The sequence below is a fragment of the Hemicordylus capensis genome, chromosome 5 (genome assembly GCF_027244095.1).
Source record: "Hemicordylus capensis ecotype Gifberg chromosome 5, rHemCap1.1.pri, whole genome shotgun sequence".
Classification (NCBI taxonomy): domain Eukaryota; kingdom Metazoa; phylum Chordata; class Lepidosauria; order Squamata; family Cordylidae; genus Hemicordylus; species Hemicordylus capensis.
Genome location: NC_069661.1, coordinates 18,833,288 through 18,858,889, shown reverse-complemented (window position 1 = coordinate 18,858,889; position 25,602 = coordinate 18,833,288). Strand labels below are relative to the sequence as shown.

Genomic DNA, 25,602 nt, shown 5'->3' with positions numbered 1-25,602 from the left:
GGCTGTCACTCCTTGTCAGTAAAGTTTTTTATTCTGAGTTCATCTGTTTAAAATCAAAAACAAACAACTCAGGCTCTGCGGCTTCAGGCCGCCATTTATGATGAAGTGTTGAGCCCTTTGACACTGGGCGAACCCCACCCTGCGACTTCAGCATCAACTTCTGAGGCTGCGGAGACAGAGGCGTAACTAGGGAAAACGGCGCCCAGGGCAAGCACTGAAATTGCGCCCCCCCCGCCCCCCCAACATACATCTGACTGTCACATAATCTACTCTTCCACCAGTGCCTGCCTATGCTCACATTCTGCCTGGTACAGAAAGTGATCCTCTATAAACACAAACTCAGCTATCTGGCCTCAAGCCACACCCCTGTGATTAGGGCTATTACAAAATATCTGTGTATTCAGGAGGCCATGCAATTTTGAAGGTACACCATAAATTCAAATATTAATGTATCTGAAAGTTATGCTTGTTAATCTGTTTGAGCAACAATTAGAAGCCACTGTTACTAAAAGAGATTTGAATGTGTTTTTATTTTAACTTTTTATATTATTCATTAGATAGCACTCTACGTGTAGGTATTTCTTCATAGTAGTCACTTAGTGCTTCCTCCATTTGTATGCCTTTCACTAAGTGACAGTGTAATGAGAAAAGCTACAGTAAGTGAAAGTAGGAGGCAGGTGTAGGAGTAGTATTGGGAGTCATTGTAAATTCTTCTTGGAGAAGGTGCTGTCAGTCTGTGAAGACAATAGTGAGCTAGATAGACCAATGGTCTGACTCAGTATATGGCAGCTTCCTATGTTCCTATGTTCTTTTTAAGTAGCCAGATATCTGGATGACAGCAGTATTCCATTAAACTTCATGGCAATTACTGTCTTTAATAAACACAGTGTTGGTAGCACTAAATCCCCACTCACTGCCATACAATCACTGCAAAGAGTAACCCTGTACTCATTATGAATACTTCAGCCTGTGTTTAAAGCAACAAAATCACTTTCTGGGAAAATGCACCTAGCAGCAATCAGTACACATCATATTAAAACCAAGATATACTGAGCAGCACCTTCATAATTTTTAGTGACACATTTTGGGTTATAGTGGATAGATTGCAGGTTTGTATGCGCATTAACTTGTGCCAGTTATGGCTAAAGAACAATCTTAAAGCCCCACAATAACTAAACCACAAAGAGACATTTGTTAATACAGGTCAAATACCACTTTGTTTCCATATGTAGTTGCTTGAATATATCAATGACAAGGACACTGATATAGTAAAATAATATGAAGCCTTATAGTAAAATTATATATTTAGCTCTTATTAACTATAGTTAATGGTGGGCTATGAACTGAAGCCATCATAAACATTGCCGCCCGCCCCCCTTACTTCACAGTCTTACCACACTCAGCTAAGCCAGTGGAATAAACATCTATCTTCTGCCCACAGAAAGCAAGACAAGTGTTTTTTTTTTTAATGCTTTCCAAGCATTTAAGTTCCAGAACATGCAAGCCAGTAAAGTTTGGAGTGCTCCCTCTAGATTTATTCGAGTTTCTAAGTGCTTTTACAAATCACTGGCTGAGCTTATTTTAACCATTGCTCATGAGGTCTTAGCCCCGGTGCCTCTTTTTCATGGCAAAGCTCAGCCAAGAACAAATGAAATTAAACAGAATGCCTTAGAGCATACACAGAGTGCATTTGATCTGGAACTCAAAAATGTGTAATGCTCCCTTCCTTCTGTCCTTTACGAAGCTTCTGAAAACATATCTATTTTGCCAGGCTTTTTATTTTTAGTGTGGGGGTGGGTGGGTTGTGTTGGGTTTTTTTGTTTGTTTATGGCTGCTCCAACAAATGCAAACACGGTTCTGCAGCAGGCAGGCTCCCTGCTTCTGCCCCCTTTCCCGCCTTTTTGCAGAAGATTTGGGAATCTAGACAGCGGGGAGCGGGTAGGTTGCTCCCTCTGCCAGCCCCTGTGCGGAATACATAGGGGCGCCGCCAGGGCTCCCTTACTTACTGCTCCTGGACTGGGCTTTGCCTCCGAGCGAGCAGCTTCTCTCTCCTGCCTCCAGCTGGAGGGCTCTCAGCATTCCCGCCGCCTTGTCTTGTCTCCCGACGCGCCCAGGCAACCCTCACTTCCGGCTTCCATGCGACTTCCCCCCACATACAGAGTGGCTGCATTCTGCCACTCTGTATGCGGGGGGGGGGAGTCGCATGGAAGCCGGAAGTGATGCAACACTCACTTCCGGCTTCCATGCGACTTTCCCCCACATACAGAGTGGCTGCATTCTGCCACTCTGTATGAGGGGGGAAGTTGCATGGAAGCCGGAAGTGAGGGTTGCCTGGGCGCCGCGGCGCGGTTTTTGCATTAATTTTTTTTTTTAAAAAAAAATTGGGATCGGCAGGGGTCATGGCAGCGCCCCCCATGTGACCAGCAAAGATGGCGCCGGGGGCACGTGCCCCCCCTGCCCCCCCTATCATTACGCCTTTGTGCGGAGAACATCAGATTCCGGGCAAGTGGACCTTTCAACAAGTGCAGTTTCATATCATTTTTCTGGAACTGCTGACTGTCTTCAAAGTGATGAAAGCCTTCCTGCCACTTCTACAGGGAAAAGTTATACAAGTGCAGTTAGACAATACCACTGCACTACCCTACATCAACTGTCAGGGAGGGACAGTGTCCCAGACTGTGCACTCAGCCTGCAACTATAGCATTGGTACATCAGGTCTACCTGATAGCCATCCATGTAAAGGGCCTGGACAGCGTCGTAGCGGACAACCTAAGTCAAGTTTTCCCACATCAACAACAGCACAAGTGGGAACTCAAGATAGATTACATTACACCACTCTTCACGAGTTGGATATACCTGGCTATAGATCTGTTTGCCACCTTGTGGAACACAAATTGCACTCGTTTTTGTTCCAGGGTGGGTCATGGCCCGTGATTGCTGGGGTTCACTTTCCAGTTGGACTGGCAGTCAGAAATCCCGTATATGTTTCCTCCACGGTCATTGATCAGCCAGGTGGTTGCTCGACTTCTGGCTGCTCCGACATCATGTATGGTAACCCCATGGTGGCCAAGGCAACCATGGTTTCCATAGGTACTCAAACTGTCAGGAAACCAGTACCAAAGACTACCACAAGAGATAGATCTCCTGGCGCTAGACAACAGCAATGTCCTATATCCAGACATTCTCAGTCTTCATCTAACAGCATGGCGAATAGGCTTTTGCGTAAGACCCTACTTAACCAAAGGAAGTCTTCCACCAGACATAATTATCTTGGCAAGTGGCTCCGATTCAAATTTTATTCAAGAACGCATGGCTTTCTGCCTAAGCAGGCTACAGTCAGGGATGTACTCCTCTGCTTGACTGATCTAAAATCACATGGGTTGGCTAATGTGTCTTTGAAGGTGCATCTAGCAGCACTCTTCAAAACATCCAGGCTGTGATGGGAAGACTCTCTTTTCACACCCAGATAGTAAGGCTTTCCTGAAAGGTCTCATGAATTTATATCCGCCCAGTCACACTCCTGTAGAACCGTGGAGCATATCCTTGGTCCTTTTGGCTTTAACCGAGTCCCCATTTGAACCAATGAGTTCTACATCCATCAACTAGTGATGTTGAAAACTGCCTTCCTGCTCGCCATAACTATGGCTAAACACATTAGTGAATTGATATATAGTGCAGTATGCTATAAAGAGTATCTATATATACTCTTGCATCTTACTGATTTTTTAAAAAAGAACTGCACTGGCTGCCATTACGTTTCCAGGTGAAATACAAAGTACTGGTTATTACCTATAAAGCCCTTAACTGCTTGGGCCCAGAGTATTTAAGAGAGCACCTTCTTTGTCATGAACTCTGCCACCTATTCCAATCTTCTGGAGAGGTCCAGTTATGGTTGTTACCAGCTTGTTTGGTGGCAACTCAGGTCTAGGCTTTCTTTGTGGCTGCCCCGGTGCTATGGAATATGTTCCCTGTTGAAATAAGAGTATCTCCTTCTCCGTTTGTTTTTAGGAATATGCTCAAGACGCATCTGTTTTCACAGGCTAACTGAAATTAATTTTAACAACTTGTTTTTATTGAGTTGTGGATTTTAATTTTTTTACTCTTTTTTTATATTGTGTTTTAAATTTTGTACACCATCTAGGAATGTGTATATATCAGGCGGTATAAAAATATGATAAATAATAAATATATAACTTCTGTTTTATCTAGGTAGAGTTAAAAGAATATGTTAAAATACATGACAGCATCTATGAAGTTGATAGTAAAACAGAAAATGGCTTTACGTTTTCACGTCTCATCAATTTCAAGGTATGTGAAGCTTTTTTTTTTTGCCCTGTAGCTTGGTTCCAATGTAATGGTACATTGTGGTTTCCCACTATATGAAAGAGCCTCATTTAGCTGTGGACTCGTATATTCCCCAGTCTCCTCCTCCCTCCTCCTCCTCCTCCTACTACTACTACTACTACTACCTTGCCACTTTTCAGTGAAAAAGTTCTTAAAGTAGTTCACATAAGAAAATAAAAATAAGATGGTTCCCTGTCCCCCAAAAAGGCTTACACTCATAAAAAGAAGCACGAGGTAGACACTGGAAACAGCAACTGGAGAGATGCTGTGCTGTGGTTGAATAGGGCCAATTGCTCTCCCCTGCCAGATATTAAAAAATCACCACTTAGAGAGGTGCCTCTTTGCCTACTTAGCAGGACACTATCATTCCCTTTCATATGTCAGAGGAAGAGAGGGAAACCTTTACTTTTATTTTGAGGCTAACCATGGTTCTGCATCACATCCAAACTTGGGAACTGTCATTTGATTCAAACCACAGTTTTTAAAAAAGCAAACCAGGACCAAAGTATGGTTTCAGATTCCTTAACCATGGTTTGAAGTAAGCCACAGTTTCTTAATTCACATGTAACAGAACTGGCTAACTTCAAAGTGAAAGTTATCCATTTCCCACCCCTTCTCTCACATGCAATGGAGGGTAGGAGGACCATGCAAGCTCATGGTTTCATAGGTTCATTCATATAGTACAAAACCATGGCTTCCTTTTGCAACAGGACTAAGCCTCTGAATAATTAAGTATTGTCAGCCATTTATATTGAATATTTTCCAAGAGTTTTTAATTCCTTATGCCTGGCACAAATAGAGAAGTATTTAAAGAAAAACAAAAAACTATGCTCTAAAATGCCACAAGTAAACCTATATGTTTCTTTTTTAATTGTTTGATCTGTCTGTACAGAAATGCTTTGCCTTAACTTTGTTACCAGCATAGGCTATATGACTCTATTTCTAGATGATGTGGGATAATAGTAGGAGATAATAAGGTGTATTTTTATTTCCTTTTTGCATTAATTTAATAAAGAACTCGAGCAGCTTTGTTAAATTGAAGCTTTGGTCATGGACAGATATATAACTTTATTAGAATTTATCAAATATATTGAGGTTTTGCATGAATATTCTGACAATCAAGGCACAAAACTTAATTCACATCAGAAACAAAACTCTGTAACCTTCCAGTATTCTAGTGGTTTGCAGAAGATGGACCCTGACCACCTTATTGCTTTGGTGTCAGAAGTTATTCCGAACTACTCCTGCCTCGTCTTTTGTCCCACTAAAAAGAACTGTGAAAACGTAGCAGAAATGATATGCAAATACTTGAATAGGTATGTTTCCTGGATGCAGTTCAGTTGCTACGTTAGCATTTCATAGTTAGTGCTGAGAATTTACTACACTTGGTACAAATGTCCTAAAAGCTTGATCATAATAGTTGATTTGCAAACAAGAATAGTCAAAATAGAATGCAGTGACCATGTGGTATATAATTATTAATGATAAAATATTTTATATTATTAATGTAATATTAATTAACTCTAACCAGTGGCTTCAAGCTTTGTGTTTAGAGCAAGCCCGGGTTAGCATTAACCATAGTTAATGTTCTACCAAATCAAGGTTAAGGGGCAGGGTTTTGTGCTTGAGGAGATTAATGGTCCTGTGGCATGTTCTAAATCCCTTAACCATGGTTAAGGAATGGGAAGTCTTGCATGTCCATTGGCTTGCACAGATGGTGTGGTTGACCATCTCTCGTTTATCTTAGATCAGGCCTGCACAACCTTGTCCCACCAGCTGTTTTTGGACTATAGTTCCCATCATCCTCAGCCATAGTGACCAGTAGTTAGGGATGGTGGGAGTTATAGTCCAGCATCAGCAGGAGGGCCAAAGTTGTGCAACCCTGTCCAGAATGAACAGCAAGACAATATAGTGGTGGGATAACTGAATTTATGTGTACGGGTGACCCTCATTATCCACGGTTCCAGCAACCATAGTTTCACGTATCTCTGGAGAGGTCCTAGAAATCTGTTTTTCATCCACGGGTGCAAAAATAGTAAATTATTGCCTATCCATTGTTTCAGGGCCACCAGAAATGGCCAGTTTCAGTAATTTCTAGTCTGGAGACAGCAGCTCTTTTGTGGCTCTTTTAAAAAGGTGGGGGAGAATTTCCCCGCGATTGTTTCCTAAATTTGGGGGGTGGGGCATTGCTGAAAAGCAACATAGATTACTTTTATTTCTCTTATTCATGCTCTTCCCACCCCAATTTTTAGCCTTTTTTCTGTGTATAGGAACCTAACCCCTAGATTCCCATAGGGGTAAAGTTTCATTATTCACAGCGTATTCGTACCTATAGGTGAGAACGGAACCCCTGCAAATAATGAGGGCCACCTGTACAAGTCACAAGCTTTGTGTTAAACAACCTATTTAATTGTGCTTTTACTTCCTAGGGACTATAAAAAGTTCAAGGAGAAAGAAAAACAGGAACTTATTAAAGATTTAACAAACATCTGTAATGGAAGACTTTGTCCAATATTGAAGCGAACTATTCCACTTGGAATTGCCTATCATCACAGTGGCCTGACTAGTGATGAGAGAAAACGAATAGAAGAAGCTTATTCTTTGGGCACCCTCTGCCTTCTTACCTGCACATCTACTCTTGCAGCTGGAGTTAATTTGCCAGCACGAAGGTTAATTGGGGAACTTGTATTGGTGTTTGTTAAATCCTACCCTGGCAAAAAGTTTAGAAACAGTTTGAAAGTTTTCAGGGATACCGCTAGGGAAATCTTTGTTTCTTACCCTTCACTAAAAGTAAATATTACTGTGGAAGACCTATACTGTATGTGACAGTGTGCCTTTTTGTAAAACCAAAACAAATCATACAGACCATAGATAGAATCCTACCATTTTCTTGACTTAGTACGGTAATAAGAGTCTGGAGGGAAAAAGTCCAGCACACTCAGCATGACAGAGGCTGAGTTCCTGAAATACCAGCCTGATCAGGCTTAGCTCCTCAAACAGTTCTCTAGAGACTGCAGTTGAGGACTTGCATGATTGAGTCCTCCTCATTCCAAAAAAATATCCCCGAATATAGAAAAACAGACATCAGGGATAAGAGTTCAGTCCTTCCTTGCTTTCTCCCAGATTTGCTACTTTTCCATGCTAAGAGGAACTTTCAAACTTGTCAGCTCACTACCACCACCTTCAGCCTGAAGTGCTAAGCTCCTGAAACAGGTTTGCCACCACATCTGTTGCTGATAAGAATTAGGCCTGAGTTTAGCACAGCAGCAATATAGGGAGGTGCTGGAGGCAGATGCTCACTTCAGGCAAAGGCAACATCTCCTACTGCATGGGAGGAAAGCAGTGGTAAACCAGTCCTGTATTCTACCAAGAAAACCACATGGCTCCGTGGTTGCCAAAAGTCGACACCAACTCGACAGCTCAATATTTCCTTTCCTTTTCAGCCTTTCTTGCTTCAGGGCTGAAGCAGGCCTGCTTCTGCTTTTTTGCTTTGGCTCAAACATGGCCAGTACTAGAGATGGCTTGTAATTTTCCCAATCTGTCCTCCCTTTTTATGGATTCATTCTTAAACTATTTCTAAATGTTATTAAGGAGGAAATAAATGTGAAGGATTTGGGTATCCTAAGGGAAGTGATTAAAGGGTATTAGTGTTAGCTTGCTGCTTTAAATTCCTTTCCTACTCCTTATATGAAATGTAACGACTTGGATACAGCAAGGTCTCTAGGCTGCAATACTTGCCTCTTGGCCCGCTCCCTCTTCATTGCTCTTGCCACAGCAGCAGCCCCAGGCAGATAAGATAACACAAGGCCAGAGTCTGACTATAAAGGTTGCTCTTACTGCCCCTGTTAAGAAAGATCCTAGTCAGCTGTCTAGATTTTGCCTGAAGTATAATGTAATTTAGCTTTTTCACTACTTTAGCATATCTCATTCATGGAGAAGTGTTCCTTTTAATAGTTCTGAGGAATGCTGCACTTCTAATAATCCAATGCATTTTTGTTTTGTTTGTGTTAGCTATTTATGGGTTCAGAAATCATTAGGGATGTGCAGTTCCATTCACTAGCAAGTCAATTTGCCGCAATTCAAATCGCTCCCGGTTTGCTGTGAATTGATTTGTTTAGCGGATGCCATTTTGTCTCCCATGTTTTTTCGATTGTAATTGGTTTTCTGGCACTGGCTTCCGATTGACTTGAGATCTCCTTGTTTCTTGGTTGGTTTGTTACCTTTCAAACTATCTGTTGGCATGGGTAACTGTGCCCCCATTAGATGAGGGAGCAGGGAGGGGGAGGCTAAAGGAGGGAGTTTCCAAATGTATATAAGGGTCAGCTTGGAGGCAGAGAGCGCCATTGCTTTTGTGACTTGGGAGAGGAGAGAACTTGGGTCAGAGACAGAGAGAAACGATAGTTTCATTGAGAATAAGAGCAAAGAGACTGTGATCTGGGCCTGCCTGCCCGGCTTGGCTGCCTGGCTGGCCCAGCAGTGAGTGGAGAGACAAAAAGTACCTGCTCACACACACTCTCTCTCTCTTAACCTTTTAATTCCTATGCCACAACTGTTCCTTTTTATTTATTTTTAACTGTACCAGCAGCACCAGTAGCTTTAACTGGGTGCTGCTTGGAATTTTTTTCCTTGTGTGTTCGGGCATAAATAGACCACCACCTGACCCCACACCATCTTAAAGGTGATTCCTATCCCCCCCACCCCCATTGGGCAGGGTTAGGGCTTAAATTTGTAAAAGAAAACAAAGAACAAGATGTCCGGGAGGGTGCAAAGCAGAGCCAGAAGAAGAGTGGCAGGCAGCGGGTGGGATAATTCTCCTGGTCGTGGTAGGCAAAGGTGAGAGATCCTGGCTGAATTGTCTGCGCTGCTGATGTAGTTGTGTGGGCTCTCTCATATCTGGAGGAATCTGGACCCACAGTACAGCGACCTATGGCAGCTGAGGTGGAAATAGAGGGAGGTCCTCCAGTGTCAGAGAAGAAACTCTTCTTCCTGTGGCAGTGGCGGAGGGGGTGTCGATGTCAGCTGCTAGCCCAGCCAGATTGCTTTATCCATCCTCCTCAATCCTGGTTGGTGGTGTGACCCCACCCCCATCTGCAACTGAGGAGGAGCAGGAGGAAGTCATTCCAGTTATTGTTCCTGGATCTTTTCAGCCCCAGATGGAGGGCAGTGGTGGGCGCCCCACGAATTGGTTTGTGTGTTCCTGGGAGGTGTGTGTGGGGGATTCCTTTAAGGGGTAGGGAGGGTGCCCTTATCTGCCCCACTGCTTTCCTCATACTGGCACTATCCCCAAAGGCGCTGGAACAGGGCTGCAGCATACCTCCTTGCAGCCCCAGTCAGCATCGTACTGGAAATGACTGACACCCGTGCACATGCGCATCGGCCATTTCCAGTACGACACTGTCCGGGGCTGCAATGAGGTATGCTGCAGCCTCACGCCAGTGCTTTTGAAGAGAGTGCCGGTGGGGGGTGGGGAGGAGCGGGGCAGGTAAGGGCACCCTCTCTGCCCCTTAAAGGGAACCCCACCACCTCCGAACCGGCTTGAACTTTAAAACTAGTTCGGTGCTCCATAAAAGGAGCACCTAACCAGTTCGTGCATATCCCTAGCCACCAGCTTGTCTGGTGGCGACTCGGGTGCGGGCCTTCTCTGTAGTTGCTCCTGGGCTGTGGAATGCACTCCCTATAGATATTTGTGGCTTAACATCTTTGTCTTTGTTTAAAAGAGCCCTTAAGACACCTTTTTTAGCCTGGCTTTTTGTAATCGTTGAATGTTTTAACTCATTGTTGTATTAATAGTTTGTTTTATTGTGTTGTACTTATGGTTGTGAATTACCTAAAGCCTTTTGAGTTGCAGGGGAGCAACGGCAGGAGAGGAGGCAAGCCCTCACCCCCTGTCTGTGAGTTTATTGAAGGCATCTGATGGCCCACTGTCTGAAACACAATGCTGGGCTCAGTGGGCCTTGAGCCTGATCCAGCAGTGCATGTTCTTATGAGTCAGGCGGCATAATGAATGAATGCATGAATGAATGAATGAAATTATGTAGCATCACTCCAGGGGCATTCTAGGACCAAACAAATGGCAACCAGGAGGAGCTAGCCACCTGCAAGAGGCCCAGTGCTTCTATTACCACCTACAAAGAAGCAGCATGAATTATAGGTGACAGCTGTTGCTACCACCAAATAGTAAAAAGAGGCATCCCTTGAAACTTGACAAGAATTTCTTTTCTCCTCCCACTTATCCCTGAAAATTTTCCTGCTTCATTTCCACCACCACAAACCCTTGGATTTAATTGGAATTGCTTCTAGGAAAATTTTCAAGTCCGCTTTTATTTTTTTTACATCACAAACTTTCAAGAGGCATTGATCTTCTCTTGGGGTGGTGGGGGGAGGTCAGCTTTAAGTATATCAGAAAAGTGTTAACACTATAATTAAAATATGTTTTCAATGTTTCATAGGGTTATTTTAAGAGCTCCATATGTTGCTACAGAATTCATGAAGAAGAACCAGTATAAGCAGATGATTGGCAGAGCTGGTCGTGCTGGTATTGACAGTGCTGGTGAAAGCATTCTTATAGTGCAAGAGAAAGACAAACAACTGGTAACTTAAGCGAAAAGAGTGGTGGTTTTGAGGCTCCTCAGTCATCGGGATATGTCAATTGTGTAGTATAGGGAGGAACTCAGATTTTTGAAGTGCAATTACTTTCATTTTCCTTTTAGTAAGTATATTTAAGAGTATTTTTTCCCCTTGTGATATAAGGGCAGCAAGGCCCAGTCCCCGCCCCCTTGAAAATCTATGGCATTTTCATAATTAAATGGTATTGCTAACATATGGCAGAATGTCCTGATTTGTTTATATTAACAGATAACTTGCCTTATCTACATGGACTTAGGGCAGGTGGCAGCCTTTAAGGACAAGGTGACATATGGAACATTCAAAATAGTGGATATAAATCTACATATTTAGAAGATTTGAACTTTTATACCCTGCCTTTCCAAAAGAACTCAAGGATTTAAAACTACTATAGAACAGTCCGAAACAGTCTACTATACAGTCTACTATACTATTTTAAAAACAGTCCAAAACCACAGCTCTAAAATCACAGCAGCAGAGCCAAGACTTAGTCCAAGCTGTATCGCAGCATAAAAATTCAATAGCAATTTCAAAGACCAGGCAGTTCTTCATACCCCAAAGCTTTCTTGAATATGTGGTCATTGCATAACCACTAGAAAGCTAGGAGGGAGGTACATAATCAAACCACTTAAGCAAAATCATTCTACGAACCTGGGGCCACCTTTGAGGAGGCTCTGCTCCTTATTGTAGAAGATTCCTCTTTTTTGTGTGCTTACTTGGAAGTTCAGTGAGTCTTTCTCAGGATAAGTCCATGTAGGATTACAGCTTTTGTGAAGCAATGTGGAGTAGGATATGATGTACAGATGGTTTGATTAAAAGAATACTATTGGAAGAATATTGGAGGAGACAGTCTTTTATTAATGTTGGGTACAAATATGGCACGTTTGTAATACTTTTCCACTTTGTTGTGATATTTCATTGATAGATGCTGTAAAACATTTTTTTAAGGTTCGAAACTTGGTGCACAGCCCCCTAGAAAGCTGTTACAGCAACCTCCTGCTTGAATTCAACAAGGGTATCCGAAGCTTGTTCTTATCATTAGTTGGATTAAAGGTATTTCTGCAATCTTTCATGTGTATTTTAAAGTAGTTGTCACTTAAGGAAACTGACTGGAAGACGGGAGATTTCAGGTGAAATGACAAATGATTAAACTCTTTTTCATGACACTGGATTCTGTTTCCCCCAAGTGGTCTTTAGTCTGTCCTGATATAGTATTTGTCTGATTCTATTCATTACAGATAGCAACAAATCCTGAAGACATTTGCCGCTTTATGTACGGGACTCTGTTTAGTGTCCAGCCACAGCTTCTGCCTAAAGAAAAGAGCCTCTGGGATGTAACAGTGGAGGTGTTGCAGTGGCTGAAGCAAAACAGACTGCTAAAAGATGGAGCAAGCTGCAACAGTGAACAAAATGTTCCGCATAATCTAGAGATAACTCAGCTGGGTCAAGCCACTTACAAAGGTAAGAAGTCTCTGTACAACAGGCATGGTTGGACTTCAAACTTGCAGGATCTGATTTGTTTTTTTTACTAGGATCTCAAGGTCGACCAACCAGGGCCAGGAGCAAAATAATGGGGGTGGGACAGAGAGGGACATAGTCAAATGGAAACTGGCAGCTCAAGCTCGGTGCACTAATGCTGCTTTAGTCAAGATGCCAGCCAATGAAAGCACTTACTGTACCAACACTGTTGGAGTGCTTACCTGTTTTTACAATTGCAGTGAAATATTGCCAGGCTCTCTCCATTGCTGCAACCTAGATTTACGAGTATGACAAATATTTATATACTGCTTTTCAACCAAAGTTCCCAAAGTGGTTTACATAGATAAAAATAAATAAATAAAATGGCTCCCTGTCCCCAGAGGGCTCACAGTCTAAAAAGGAACATAAGATAGACATCAGCAACAGCCACTGGAGGGGTGCTGTGCTGAGGGTGGATAGGGCCAGTTGCTCTCCCCCTGCTAAACAAAAAGAATCACCACTTTTAAAAGGTGCCTCTTTGCTCAGTTAGCAGGTCAGTCTTCCCTTCCTCCCTGTGTTAAGCATGTATACTCTTTCTCAAGCACTAGAGAGCATATTTTCTAAAAGTTGTGAAAAGGCCATTTCTCCAGAGCACTGAACCCTCCTGAATTAAGGCACACTGTCCTGTGTCCATTATATGAGAATGAAATATGAAGCTTGAATTGGCAATACCATACCTCCTGCTAAGAGAAGTAAACATAGTGTTTAATCTTCTGGAAAATTTCCACAAAGTTAATGAGCACTTGGGAGTCTTCCAGCATTTCTGCATAGTGAAATGTCATATTGGCTAACATCCTTTAAGCATTTGAGGAAAATAAAAATATAGAGGTAGAGAGTGATGTTTTGTATGATGGTTGTCTTTAAATACATCTCAGGTTCTATCGATCTGGCATATTGTGATACGCTTTATGCAGACTTGAAGAAAGGGCTTGAGGGGCTTATTCTTGAAAGCTGCCTTCACTTACTCTACCTGACCATGCCATATGATATGATTGCTCAGTGTAACCCAGATTGGATGATCTATTTTAAACAGGTAAGCTCTTAAAAAGAAGATGAATCTATACTCTTGCTTAAATTAAAGCAGGAGGAATATTAATAACTAGCCAACCCACACAGAGCATCTGTGCAGTCTTTGGGGCAGGCTGTTCCCCCCTCCCTCTTGCCCCACTCTCCCTCCCCTTCTCTCTCTCCCTTCTGCCCCTATTCCCCTCCCTCCCCCATGCTCTCTTGCCCTCCCCCCCACGCCCAATGACCAATGATGCCAATCCAACTAAAGTTAGCAACAATAAAACGTTGAAAAGCAATGCAGTTGAAGTTAGTTGCAAATAATTAGTACCATTGATGACAGTGGAACTTAATCATAATTAAGTTTAACTGAAATGAGGCACTATAAAAACAGAAAGAATCTAGTGGTTCTTGAAATGGAGGCATGTGCTCTTGGTGCAAAAGCCAAATAAGTTAATATCATACTTTATGGACCACAGATTTAAACCACCGACAGATCGAATCTCTTATTTGTTTTTAATATAGTGGATGGAATATATTCATTCCATGGATGAAATTACTTTGAGCTTTTTCAGTATCATGTAGAATGAAGTATGAAATTAAGACCTTATATTTGCAGGATCTACATTAAAACATGTTTTCAGCTTTTGTATACCTGTGTTTTGTTGTGTATTTTTTGTTTTGCATTTGTTCAGACTTCTATGCAGATATTCAGATCTTCTATGCAGATATCTAACTCAACAGTTTTTTAATCTTGCACATTTGAAGCCATCTAAGAGCAAAATTCCTCCCCATGCAGGTGCATGAGAAGTGATCCACCCAGGGCTCATCAGAGTCCTGTTTCCTGCTTTCTTCCCTCACTACATGCAGAACTTTAGTATCTTGCACCCAGGCAAGCGAGAGGGTTAGATGTGGGTTATGGGTATGTTCCCCATTGTGCTCTGGGGTACTACAGCGTGCACATGCCTATGGGCACAATTTAATTATCTCTGTGCCAATTCTGCCTTATGTCTGTGTAGAGATGGATCATGCTCTGTGCTCCCTGCTTGCATTAAAAAGTATTTAGCTTAAATGTCGTTCTGAACCAATTCTGCTTTTTAGTACAGTCAGCTAAGTCTAGCAGAACAACAGGTAGCAGCCCTTGTTGGAGTGCCGGAGAGCTTTATTGCCAGGAAAGCTTCTGGACAAACTATTAAAAAGGTAAGATGAAGAGAGAGCCAATATAAGGTTCCTTTAAAATAACTTTAGAGAAATATGCATTTGTGATTCTCTTCTGATTAGTCTTAGATTTGTGCAGCCTTTACCACTGCCATGTGTGTTGAAATGCACATAAAACTAAACCTTCCTTTTCTCCCTCTCACTATTTTTCTCCTGCCTTTTAAAGCATTATTCTTTCAACCTTATGTTATTCATTACACTTCGTCAGTACATAGAGGGCTTTTTTAATGTTCAGAGTGCTTCAGATATATTGTTGTAATGAATAATGAGATATCCCTCAGAGTGGTAAATTCAGGGGAGCCTCTGGTGCCTTACTTGAGGTAGACCATAAATTATGGCAGTTTAAAAATAAAATACATCAGATTGAAGTTTGAAATTAATTATAAATATCAACTGACAGGAAAACAGTGCTGTTCTAGTAAGCTTTTACTGTTATAATATTTGGGATTACTTGTATATAAAATTCTTAGTTGGGAATTTATCATGATATCTCTTGGATGTTGCCTGTGAAGTCTGTCAGTATATTCTCTTATATAGTCATGAAAATTACTAAATCTAGGACTGTAACATTGTTCCCTCTAACAGGGATTCCCAGATGTTGTTGACTACAACTCCCATAATCCTCAAGCAAAAGCCATGCATCTGGGATTCTGGGAGTTGTCGTAAACAACATCTGGGAATCCCTGTTAGAAGGAACACACTGGGCTCTAACTGAATTATTAGTACAGAGAAACTAAAAAATGTTTCCATTAGATTGTGACTTTCATTTCTAATTAAACTTTAATATCTTCTTAGAATGTGGACAATGCTACTGTCTGTAGGTTATACTTTTCCTTTGTTCTTCACGCCTTGCTAAAAGAGACCAATGTATGGAACGTGGCAGAAAAATTCAACATATCGCGAGGATTTGTTCAAACTCTTCTTAATTCAGCTGCTTCGTTCTCCTCCTCAGTTCTACATTTCTGTCAGGTAATATTTGGTAGCTGAGTGCTTCATTAGTGGAACATAAAAATATCACTAACTAAAGTTCAGTTACGTGGGGTTTAAAAAAAAAATCTTCTAAAGTCCAGTACTTAGAGCAGAGTTTCTAAAAAAAAGTCTACATTCAACACATGGTTTTACTTAACTTACAAAAAATCCTTGAAAAGCAGGTTCATTGCATCTTGTTGTGATGTTGTTTCATAGAAGTTATGTATAAAACATTTAGAATGAATCACCCTGACATAAGTTAATTAGAAGTAAGGAATTTGTTTATCTTGGCTGCTTCTTTTGCTACCACCTAACTGTCATTTAAAATGGCACCCAAGTAATCTGTTTCTGTGTTCCCATGGCTTTTCAGTAATATGGACTTTCTACCTTAAACTTTGAATTATCTGCAACTGAAGGATAACTATACTGATGTATAACATTCCAATTTTTTAGAATTATAGCAGGTTTGATAGGCAATTTTCCAACTATATTATTATTATTTCTTGTTTACACAGTCAAACAGGTGTTATTGACTGGTTTGTTTTATCCAGACATCGAGTCCTTCCCAAGGACCTGGGATGCCAGAATTTTATTGTCAATGGTTATAGATATCGTCGTAGAATATAGGCTGTTCCCAGTAAAGCTGCTTTTTGTAATTGGCTGATGGTGATTTCTGTGGCCCCTATGGTGTTGAGGTGCTCTTCAAGGTCTTTTGGAACTGCACCCAGGGCGCCATTTACCACTGGGATTATTTTGGGCTTCTTCTGCCACAGCCTTTCCATTTCAATTTGTAGATCTTTGTATTTGGTGATTTTTTCTATTTCTTTTTCTTCTATTCTACTATCCCCTGGTATTGCTATGTCGATTATTTTGACTTGTTTTTCTTTCTTCTCGACTACAGTGATATCTGGTGTATTGTGTGGCAGATGTTTGTCTGTTTGTAGTCGGAAGTCCCATAATATTTTTACATCTTCATTTTCGACAACTTTTTCAATTTTATGGTCCCACCAATTCTTGGCTACAGGTAGCTTGTATTTTTTGCACATGTTCCAGTGTATCATCCCTGCTACTTTGTCATGCCTTTGTTTGTAGTCAGTCTGTGCGATCTTTTTACAACAGCTGATCAGGTGATCCACTGTTTCATCTGCTTCTTTACAAAGGCGGCACTTGCTGTTTGTGGTAGATTTTTAGACTTTTGCTCTTATTGCATTTGTTCTTAGTGCCTGTTCTTGTGCAGCCAGTATTAAACCCTCTGGTGGTGGTTGTTGTTGTTGTTGTTGTTGTTTACACAGTCAGACAGGTGTTATTGACTGGTTTTTTTATACAGACATCGAGTCCTTCCCAAGGACCTGAGATGCCAGAATTTTATTATCAATGTTGTTGCTGTTATTATAGATATCGTCACAGAATATAGGCTGTTCTCAGTAAAGTTGCTTTTTGTAGTTGGCTGATGGTGATTTCTGTGGCCCCTATGGTGTTGAGGTGCTCTTCAAGTTGTTTTGAAATTGCACCTAGGGCACCAATTACCACTGGGATTATTTTGGTCTTTTTCTGCCACAGCCTTTCAATTTCAATTTGTAGATTTTTGTATTTTGTGATTAATTTATTTTTAATTTCTTTTTCTTCTATTCTGCTATCCCCTGGTATTGCTATGTCGATTATTTTGACTTGTTTTTCTTTCTTCTCGACTACAGTGATATCTGGTGTATTGTGTGGCAGATGGTTGTCTGTTTGTAGTCGGAAGTCCCATAATATTTTTACATCTTCATTTTCTTCAACTTTTTCAATTTTATGGTCCCACCTATTTTTGGCTACAGGTAGCTTGTATTTTTTGCAGATGTTTCAGTGTATCATCCCTTCTACCTTGTCATGCCTTTGTTTGTCTGTGCGATCTTTTTACAACAGCTGATCAGGTGGTCCACTGTTTCATCTGCTTCTTTACAAAGGCGGCACTTGCTGTTTGTTGTTGTTTTTCTACTTTTGCTCTTATTGCATTTGTTCTTAGTGCTTCTTCTTGAGGAGCCAGTATTAAACCCTCAGTTTCTTTCCTCAAGTTGCCATTCTTAAGCCATTGCCAGGTCTTGGTGATGTCTGATTTTCCACTTATATTGTGCAAATATTGACCATGCAGTGGCGTATTTTTCCATTTTTCTGCTCGGTTCTTGACTTGTTCTTTCTTGTAGGCCTGCTTTGTTTCATTGGTGTTGAATAGTTTCTCTTTATTGACCATTTGAAGTGCATCATCTTCACTGTCCTTGATATTTTCTTCAAGGCCTCTTTTCTCCTCCTCTACTGTTTGATGGACTTGCAGCATTCCTCTTCCACCTGAGCTGCGAGGGACGTATAGCCTATCTACATCACTGCGGGGGTGCAGAGCATGATTGATGGTCATGATTTTCCTGGTCTTACGATCTAGCGTCTCTAGCTCTGCCTGGGTCCAGTCTATTATTCCTGCAGTGTATCTGATAAGAGGTATAGCCCAGGTGTTTATGGCTTGTATGGTGTTCCCGCCATTGAGTTTGAACTTGAGGATTTTTCTAACTCTCCTGATTTATTCACTTCCCATTTTTCTTTTAACTTCAGTGTGTGCGATGTTATCAGCCTGGAGAATGCCCAAGTATTTGTAAGGTTCTTTCTCTTCCAGGTTCTTGATGTTGCTTCCATTGGGCAGTTCTATTCCTTCTGTTTTTGTTATTTTTCCTCTTTTCATTATTAATGCAGCACACTTGTCTAGTCCAGACTCCATTGCTATATCGCTACTGAATATACAGACAGTATTCAGCAGTGATTCGATTTCTGACTGGGACTTTCCATACAACTTCAGATCGTCCATGTATAGCAGATGGTTGATTTTACTGGATGTTTTAGATGTTTGGTATCCGAGGCCTGTTTTGTTTAGTATTTGTGAAATTGGAGTCCTGGCGATTACAAACGAGAGGGGATAGTGAGTCCCCTTGGAAAATACCTCTTCTAATGCTAACCTGTCCAAGTGTCTCACCATTGATTGTTAACTGTGTACTCCACATGCTCATTGCTTTTTAAAATAAATATCTGAATGTTTTTGCTGACGCCAGTTGTTTCTAAACAGTTTAGTATCCATGTATGAGGCAATGAGTCGAAGGCCTTCTTGTATTCAATCCATGCAACACTTAGATTTGTTTTTCTTCTCTTGCAGTTTTCTAAAATCATTTTGTCAACAGCAGCTGGTATTTTGTGCTTCTGGTGTTCGGGCAATTTCCTTTCTGTTCTCCTGGAAGCTGCTTATTAGTTAATAAGTGTTGCATTACTTCAGCTGCTATTATTCCAGTTAATAATTTGAACATGGTTGGCAGGCAGATTATCGGTCTATAATTACTTGGAACTGCACCTTTTGCTGGGTCTTTCATTATGAGATGAGTTTTCCCAGTTGTTAGCCATTGTTCAATATCACCTCCTTGCAAAATGTGATTGAACTGTTTTGATAGTTGTTTATGGAGGCTTGTTAGGTGTTTAAGCCAAAAGCCATGCAGTTCATCGTTGCCTGGTGCAGTCCAATTTTTAATTTTCTTTGCTCTTTCACTTATTAATTCTGGTGTTATTATTAGATCTTGCATTTGTTGGTTACATTTGTTGACCTCTTTCACCCAGCCTGCTTTTTTTATTATAATCTCATGGATTGTCCCATAGTTTCCCCCAGAATTGCACTGTTTCTTCTTTATTTGGTGTTTCTACGTTTCTTGCAGTTTCTCCTTCTATGCTTTGGTAGAAACGTCTCTGATTCGACTGGAATTGGAGATTCTGCCTGTGTTGTGTAATTCTAGCTTCGTATCTGCTAATCTTCTTTGACACTGCTGTTATTTGCTGCTTTATTATTTCCAGGACTTCTCTAATTTTCCTTGAATCTAGGTGGTATTTTTGGATCAGATACTGTTTGGTGTTTTCATTCTTCAGCTTCTTGTCTTTCATATCTTTCAATTTACTAGCATCTGATCTAAGCCTGGAGATTTTATTTTCTAATCTAATCTTCCATTTAGGTGATGTACTACTTTCTTTTTTTACAGGTCCACTGATCTTATATCCGAGCTCTTGTGTTGTTATTGTTGCTGCACTGTACATTAGTTGGTTTGTTTCTTGCAAATTATTGGCTGTTATTTCTGCAAGTGCAGCATTGACATCTTTTAATGCCTGAGCAAGTTGTTTTTTGGCAACTGTTTTTAGAGCTGGAAGTCGAACCCTGGTGGTTGTTTGGTTCATGTGCTCAGTTATTTTATGCTTTAGTTCTTGTTGCTATTCTGTTAAACGGCATTGGGGTTTTTGAGGTGGAGACAAAGGGGAGGTTGCCTGGTTTTGATTTTGAAACAGTTCATTATTATTTTTACAGTCAGACAGGTGTTATTGACTGGTTTGTTTTATCTAGACATTGAGTCCTTCCCAAGGACCTGGGATGGCTGAATTTTATTGTCAATGTTGTTGCTGTTATAGATATCGTCGCAGAATATAGGCTGTTCCCGGTAAAGTTGCTTTTTGTAATTGGCTGATGGTGATTTCTGTGGCGTTGTTGTTGTTGTTACATTTATATCCCGCTCTTCCTCCAAGGAACCCAGAGCAGTGTACTACATACTTGAGTTTCTCCTCACAACAACCCTGTGAAGTAGGTTAGGCTGAGAGAGAAGTGACTGGCCCAGAGTCACCCAGCTAGTATCATGGCTGAATGGGGATTTGAACTCGGGTCTCCCCAGTCCTGGTCCTGCACTCTAACCACTACACAACGCTGGCGCTGTTGACCAACAGTAAATTGACCAACAATATTTGGATTTTGCTAGCATTTTTAAATCATTATCTGTCTGTCTTCATTTTTACAGGAGCTGGATGAATTCTGGGTTTATAAAGCTCTCTTGACAGAACTTACCAAGAGACTGACATATTGTGTTAAGGCAGAGCTTATCCCGCTTATGGAGGTGCCAGGAGTTTTAGAGGTTAGTAAGGATGTAGTTCTCTTTATCAATAAATGGAGGTTATATGTAATCTGCATGAAAGATCATCAGTATCTCAGCAAGGTGGTGATAGCTAGAAATATTAGAGGTGGGTATAAAGGCTTGATGGTGATGTGCATAGTTCTTGCTGCCTCTCATCTTTAATTAGCCTTTTTGTTCTCTTGCAGGCTCGAGCCAAACAGCTATACAGCTCAGGATACAAAACATTGGCACACTTGGCTAATGCAGATCCAGAAGTGCTCATGAAGACTGTTGAGCATCTGTACAGAAGTCAGGCCAGACAAATAGTTTCATCTGCAAAGGTGAGCAAAACTTCTCTGAAAAATCCTGAACAGGTACTTCCCAGTTGGAAATTTCTCTTAAGTCAATCTCAAGGGAAGGAGGGAGGTATTGGAAACTGCAAGCCTTTTTGAATATGATATATGATGGTTGCCTAATTTTTCTGGTTTTTTGCACAGATACCTTCATCAAGGTAAGCTTGCATTTGTGCTATGATGATGTTATATTGGCTACTTCAGAAGCTAGGCAGCAGGGTTCTCAGCTGCTGGGTGAGGACATCTCACATGAGCTATCCTCCCCAGCATTCTCCAGAGGGCAGAACATATTTAAATTCGTCAATGCCTTTAAGAGGCCCAGGAGGATAGCCCCTCCCAGTTTATTTTGTCCTGCAGAGCTCCAGAGTGGACTATGCTGCCTTGCTTCTGTTACCACTCTGCCTTTACTCTTCTTTTCTTCACCTCCCTCATCCTTCCACTCCTCTTCACCTTTATACCTTAAAAAACAAAAAACCCCATCTTCTCTACCATTTCCATTCTCTTCCCCACTCTCCTCTTTTCTCCTGCCGATGGAGCCTCAGAGATCTGGCATCCTTCATGTACTGATGCCGAATGGAAAGAAATCAGCGGACTCCTTCCAGCCCCGGTAAACACCACCACCACCGCGTGATGGTGCACGCCACACAAAACACCCCACTACGGACCACTGCGTCTTCGTCGGGTGCGGTGGGGGTGTAAGGGCCACAACCCACTTTCAGGACACCATGGCGGCCAGCTTACAGCGATCCAATGCGCTCAAAAGCGTGACCTTTCGACCTCCCCCCTCAACAGGCCTGAAAGCCCCGACCTCGTTGTCCTCAATTAATTTTAGATCCCACTCAGTTGAATCAGCAAGGCCCCACTCTGAATGCATGTGCGCACGCACTTCCTTGATACTGCTGCCCAGAACAACACTCATTCCACACACAGATGAAAAGAATTAGAGAGAAACCTGCTAAGCAGGTATTGAGCAATCGACATTGCAAGAGATAATGCTCCCTTCTTTTTGAGAAATATTTGTCAACACCTGTAGAAATAGCCATTATTATGGTGGCTGATGTGTGTGTAGACTTTGATATGTGTTCAATTAGCACACATTTTACATATTGCACTTCTTTGTGAGATCCCTGTCAGTGAGTGTCAGGGTAGAGGGCAGGTTTTGTTCTCACTGCATCACTGATGAAACAAGGTACTTAATGAGTTGGTGCAGCAGAGTGGCTAAGAGACGGTTGAATCAGGATTTTCCCAGTTCAAATCTCACTTCTGCCATGAACTCACTAGATGGCCTTAAGTGAGCCACTCCCTCTTATTCTCAGCACTGCCGTCCCCTGTCTGCATTATGGGGATAATGACTAGGCCTGTGCAGTTGGATATATCCAATATGGATATTGGAAATAATTCCGATCCAATATTTACACACCAATTCAATTTTTTTCCCAGGCCTTCAAATGATACCAAATTTTTAAATTTTAATGTTTTTAATCTATTTTATCTTTTTATGTATTTTAAATATTTTATATTTTATATTATGTTTTAATTCTGTAAACCGCCTAGAGATTTTGAAATTAGGTAAAGGAAAAGTGTGCCTTCAAGTCGATTTCAACTGCTGGTGACCACAGAGCCCTGTGGTTTCCTTTGGTAGAATACAGGAGGGGTTTACCATTACCTCCTCCTGCACATTATGGGATATTAGACAGTATATAAGTTCAAAAAATAAATATATCAGATCAGAAATTTCAGAATAGCTGTCCTAATATGTTGGAAGACAAAATGGCATCGGCATCTTTTGGCAGTTAGAGCAATTCTTTCTTTGGATGGCTGTTTGAAAAATGGTTGCAATCTTCTGCCATCTGCCTGTGCATTTACTTGTGTTCCAGAGCACAGAACAGCCTCTCCTCTCAAATAGAAGCAGCTGGAATTATCATTCCCCGAAGCTTGTTTTTAGGTTTGGTAAGGGGTTCTTGTGCAAGAACACCCTTTTGTTTTGACAGAATGGTGTTTCTTGTAAGTGGTTTCTGTCCATCACACAAATGGGCTTCCCGCGTGCATGAAGTGCAATTTGATAACCTTCCAAGGTTTCCTCTCCACGTAAACATTGTTATCAAACAAAAACAAAATCATTAAAACTCAGCCAATTGACCAACTTGATTTAAAATCCAATACATAGAGTCCTGTCCTCCTGAACTATGTGTGCCAAATTTCAGAACTCTCTGCCTAGCCATTCTTAATTCTTGGGTTGTTGTCCCCCCGCCCCCTCTTTTCCCATAAATGTGTTTAGGATCCCCCCCCCATTTTTATCAGATTTCTGATTGAAAATCCAATAACACCATATCTGATATATGCAAGGATTCCCCAATCCGATTCCAATACTTTTCATATTGGATTGGATCCAGTATTTTCCATCGTGCACAATATTCCCTAAAATGAGAGAAAGCAAAGAGATATCGCTAGAGATATTATTGGAGGACTAACTTGTTTCCAACTCCTGCTGACCTCAGTATTAAGAACGCAGCCTACTTCTTTTTCTGCACAGTCCTATCCCAGTTCTGTTTCTTGGTTATAGAATGGTGTAGTATAATGTTGGAGTATTTATACACTAGCTGGCCCGGGCACAGAGCATCTGCGCCTCTAGTTTGCCCCTTGTTCTTGGCCCATTTTGCCGCTTTCCTCGCCGCCGCCGCCGCCACCACAACCTCCCGCTTTCTCTCACCCGTCCATCCTCACTGCTTTCGCTGCTGCTTTCTCTCATCCGTCCATCCTTGCTGCTTACCCCTCTGCTGCCCCTCCCCTGCCGCTTTCTCTCGCCGGTCCATCCTCAGCGCTTTCCCCGGCGCCTCTTTCTCTTGCCCGTTTCTCTTGCCCATTCACTTCTCACCTGGCAGCTCGCTTGTGAACTCTCGCGAGAGCTGCCACACATGGGATTAACAATGGGTATGTCTTAGAGAAGTAGATAGATAAGATAATGTAATGTAATAGATACCGGGATCACATGGATCACTCATTCCTGTATTTGTATGCCCGTGCTTGTAATACAGTGGGACAAAATATTCTTCATTGTGGAATCTGCCAGCTTTCTCCCATCTCTGCTAATACATACAGAGAAAGTTCTAAAAGCTGGATAATTTGACTTGCATTTGTTTGTTTTTGGATACAGATGCTTCTGACTGAAAAGGTTGAGGCTTTACAAGAAGAGGCTGAAGAACTTCTGAGAATACCTACAGTTATTCCCTGAGGCTTTCTAATCACTTTTTGTATGGATATAAGACTCAAAATATGATATTTCTACCTTTGTGGAGGGTGGGGTGTGAGCACTTAACTAATCTTCTTTTAGCTATAAAAGACACACGCACACACAGTCTGAATATTATGAATTTTAGGGTGCTTTATGGCTAAGTAGCAACTGGTTTGTCATTATCCCTTTGCTGATAGCTTGTGTTTTTCATTAAATGATGTCATTTTTAATTAATCTTAATCTATCCTCATTAAAAAATACTGTTTTTCATTGAAAATCTTTTCTCTTTGGATCTATTTGCAAGCATGACTCTAGAATGACCTTGTTCAGAAATTGAGTGTATGTGTGTCCATGCATGCATACACACACCCTGCAGCTGAGAAGTAGATCCAGTTGCTTATTCACAGGGTTGGGAATTGAAAAGTTAAAGGGATTTAACTTTTAAATCCAAACTGGGAGGGGGGGGAAGTCATTTCTCAGCTGAGAAGTGTTGTCAGAATGAGTTCTGCAACATCAGCAGGCGCCTCTGACAGTCAGGAGTGTTGGGAACATCCTTGCTGTCATTTCAGAACTCTTTCAGAGTTGTGACATATCTATCAGACCCCCACCCACCACCACCACCTCCTCCTCCTCCTCACCTTTTACTGGCTGGGGACAGGGCTGCATCACTTCCTCTTCACTCAGAGGAAACACTTTTCCAGCTTGAGGGCTGAGACTTGATTTTACAACCAATCTCCTCATGCTTGAGCTGTTATACTAGGTGCCTGAGTGACCCAGATAATTCCAGAACCAGCTGGGCCATTCAGGCATCTAGTAGGACAGCTTTCCTTCTAGGACCCTGACTGGCCCTCGGGGTCCTCCTACTCTGGGCTAATCTAATTTGCTGCCCCATCTATCCTCCTTTGAATAGAATCTCTACACCCTACAAAACCTTGGTAACTTGAAAAAGTGAGTGTGCGGGTGGTATAGATAGGCAAAGCAGGATGAACTAAACCCAAAAGAAATAACTTATTTGTAAAGCATATAATAAACCTTATTGTATTATATATATGTTGGTGATGTAAGTGTTGCTACTTAATATGCCTCTTACTCTTGCATGAAAACTTAAAACAAAGATTTAAGGTAGAGGTCAACTGCATCTGCTATGGAGCCTTTCTCTAACCAACACTTAGGCCGGATTACCGTTTTCTATCTCTATACTCTTTACCTCAGAGATTTCCCCATACAGTTCCCTATTCTGCCTTTGCTCCACCTGATTCCACCTGCAGAGCTTGGGTTAATCTTGATCTGTAGGGCATGAACTTCTCACTCCCCTGAGCAGATGTTTGAGAAATCCTCTTCTTTCCTCTGCAGCTCTCTGCCTCTACTGCAGACAGCACTGGCACCACCTCCTGGGTCCCTGGCT

General features: G+C 41.6%; 1 protein-coding gene across 1 annotated transcript in view; it reads left to right on the top strand.

Annotated features, from left to right (window-relative positions):
- Nucleotides 1-25,243, top strand: part of HELQ (helicase, POLQ like) — a 37,120-nt gene extending 11,877 nt beyond the window's left edge. Inside the window, exons 7-18 of the mRNA XM_053251540.1 lie at nucleotides 4,210-4,308; nucleotides 5,515-5,660; nucleotides 6,774-7,013; nucleotides 10,794-10,935; nucleotides 11,917-12,021; nucleotides 12,207-12,429; nucleotides 13,362-13,519; nucleotides 14,593-14,691; nucleotides 15,505-15,678; nucleotides 20,520-20,633; nucleotides 20,819-20,953; nucleotides 24,120-25,243. Of these exons, the coding sequence (XP_053107515.1) occupies nucleotides 4,210-4,308; nucleotides 5,515-5,660; nucleotides 6,774-7,013; nucleotides 10,794-10,935; nucleotides 11,917-12,021; nucleotides 12,207-12,429; nucleotides 13,362-13,519; nucleotides 14,593-14,691; nucleotides 15,505-15,678; nucleotides 20,520-20,633; nucleotides 20,819-20,953; nucleotides 24,120-24,197 (1,713 nt within the window). The 3' untranslated portion in view covers nucleotides 24,198-25,243. The remainder of the gene's footprint in view (nucleotides 1-4,209; nucleotides 4,309-5,514; nucleotides 5,661-6,773; nucleotides 7,014-10,793; nucleotides 10,936-11,916; nucleotides 12,022-12,206; nucleotides 12,430-13,361; nucleotides 13,520-14,592; nucleotides 14,692-15,504; nucleotides 15,679-20,519; nucleotides 20,634-20,818; nucleotides 20,954-24,119) is intronic.
- The last annotated feature ends 359 nt before the right edge of the window (nucleotides 25,244-25,602 follow it).